This window comes from Aplysia californica, unplaced genomic scaffold (genome assembly GCF_000002075.1).
Source record: "Aplysia californica isolate F4 #8 unplaced genomic scaffold, AplCal3.0 scaffold00113, whole genome shotgun sequence".
NCBI classification, from domain to species: domain Eukaryota; kingdom Metazoa; phylum Mollusca; class Gastropoda; order Aplysiida; family Aplysiidae; genus Aplysia; species Aplysia californica.
In genome coordinates, this window is record NW_004797383.1 from 417,953 (window position 1) to 420,559 (window position 2,607).

General features: G+C 39.0%; 1 protein-coding gene across 1 annotated transcript in view; it reads right to left on the reverse strand.

Annotated features, from left to right (window-relative positions):
* Positions 1 to 2,607, reverse strand: part of LOC101859476 — a gene marked incomplete in the record, with an annotated part of 60,061 nt that overhangs the window by 31,291 nt on the left and 26,163 nt on the right. Inside the window, 1 exon segment of the mRNA XM_035969087.1 lies at positions 2,000 to 2,206. Coding sequence (XP_035824980.1) covers positions 2,000 to 2,206 — 207 coding nt within the window.

Here is a 2,607-nt window from a genome sequence, read left to right on the forward strand (position 1 = left end):
GGGGTGAAAAATAACATTTCGGGGTCTCGTGTCCCAGGAAAGCAAACACTATGCATTGTGTTTTAGATATCTCTCATTTTTTAATTAACATTTCTCATTCGTTCCGTTATTGCTCGAAGTAATAATATTAGTGTCAAATGACTTATAAGACAAATAAAAACACTTGATAGCTTCAAAGGACATTTTAAACATTTTCTGTTCCTACAGGCCTATCCTTCATCAGCTTTTAACGTTATTTTTCACTATAGTTGTTCTGTTCCTATGTCTGGATGAAAATAGTCTCTCTCTCTCTCTCTCTCTCTCTCTCTCTCTCTCTCTTTCTCTGTGTGTGTGTGTGTGTGTGTGTGTGTGTGTCTGTGTGTTTGTGTGTGTGTGTGTGTGTGTGTGTGTGTGTGTGTGTGTGTGTGTGTCTGTGTGTTTGTGTATGTGTGTGTGTGTGTGTGTGTGTGTGTGTGTGTGTGTGTGTGTGTGTGTGTGTGTGTGTGTGTGTGTGTATGTGCATTCGTGTATATTGCATGAGAAGAAAGGAAGTAGTAAGAAAGGTTTTTGAAAAATGGGTATTCCAATGTAAAGCGCATTTAGCTACTTTTTTTAAAATGCGCTATATAAATGTTATATATTATTATTATTATTTTTATTATTATTATTATTATTATTATTATTATTATTATTATTATTATCATTATTATTATAAGGTTTATTATCCTATGAAAACCACACTTTGCCTAACGTGGATGATTTAATTAAGCAAAGCTATAAAGACTGGCGCGATCAAATCGTTATGGAATTTTACCACTGTCATTGACAATATTTTATTATTTAATCATTTCGGAACTCAATACTTCCACTGTGACAGTCACTTCGACTTGAATTTTACCTGGAGGTGAGGCTTTTCTTCCCTTCCATTTTTTTAACGGCATTTTGTATTTCTTCTTTCAGAACTAGAGGTCTTTTTTCTTTATTTCTTTATTACAGTTTTTTTTTCTCCTCTATTATTTTCAAGTAGCGTTCCCTCAATGTAATCTGACCATCTGTTAAACACACCCCTTGGCACAATTAAATGTCTCGGGGGGGGGGGGGGGGGGGTAACGCAGCCTGTGCTTGAGCGTCCTTCTGTCCACACTTACTTCTTTAATTTTGGAATCCATGTATTTGCTGTCTTTGTTCTGCTTCTTTTATATTTTTTGACAATGATCATCTATTCAATCAACTTTTGCTGCATAACATTTTAAAAATAGTTTCCTATTTGAATCACCGCACTTTTTTCTATTTGATTTTGGCAGACGTCTCTGTTCCATTACATTATTCTGTCACAGGACATCAATTTTCTATTTTGCTATCTTAGGTTTTTGGAGGACCGCTTCTTCCGGAGTTTTCATAATTAATAAATGATAGCATTTTTATAGAGAAAATTTTCACTCAAAGAGCAAGATCTATCTGCGCTTTAAAACGTTATTATCACCACAGCAGACCTGATACCATTCTGAAACAACACCAACTTCCGTTAAATCACTAATACATCGACAAGACCTTCCGCTGTCTATGGCTGGATTTCTATTAAGACTTGGGTGTAGTGAGGAAAATTCGTGTAAAGTGACTTTTCCAAAGACACAACATCGAGCTTATCTGAGCCCCGAACCCTGAACCTGCAATCCCGTAATTACGAGTCCGGCAGCCTGACCACTAGACAACCAACGCCACTAGAATATTGAGCTCTTCTTTCTTGTCTCCCCATTTAGTACCTCAAAGTTCAGTATCAAAATGACAGATACTTAAAAAAATAAATACCAACAAAAAGACACCTGAACCCATTCAGATCTCAGCATGAGGGAATACGCGACAATGAATACGCAATTGACATCCTTTTTTCGTATCATTTTTTTTTTGGAGGGGGGGGGGGGGGGGGTGATAAAAATTCAGATTTAAAATGACCCGTAAAAACAAAACAATAATCATCCCCATATTAGTAAAACACATGACCACAGACAGGTGTACTCACGATCCCTGTTATACAGCTTGTAGGTGGAAGGTATCACTGGTGTCTTCAGACTTACTTCCCACCACGAGAAGTCTTCATATTGTATGGTGTGGCTACACGAATAGTGGAAGTAATCATCGTCAGTGTCTCCATCTACAGCGTTCTGAGCATACCCGTCATAGGCAACGGTGGACTGACGGGCATCTTGTTCAAGTCCAATGTAGCGTCCTAAAGACAGACAGTAGATTCTTGTCATTGGGGAAAGGAGGGATTAGATTGAGAGGGGGGGGTGAGAGAGCCGGAGAGTGAGAGAGAGAGAGCAAGTGAGAGAGCAGAAGGGAGAAAAAGAGAGTGAGAGAGGGCGAAGGAAAGAGCGAAAGAATGAGAGAGAGAGAGAGGGAGAGAGAGAAAGAGAGAAAAAATAAGAGAGAGAGAAAGAGAGGGAGAGAGAGAGAGAGAGAGAGAGAGAGAGAGAGAGAGAGAGAGGGAGAAGATAAGATAAGATACAACTTTATTGTCCAGATCCTGGCACATTGGTTTGGTGTTCCACCACGAGTACACACACACACACACACACACACACACACACACACACACACACATACACACACACACACACACACAGAGAG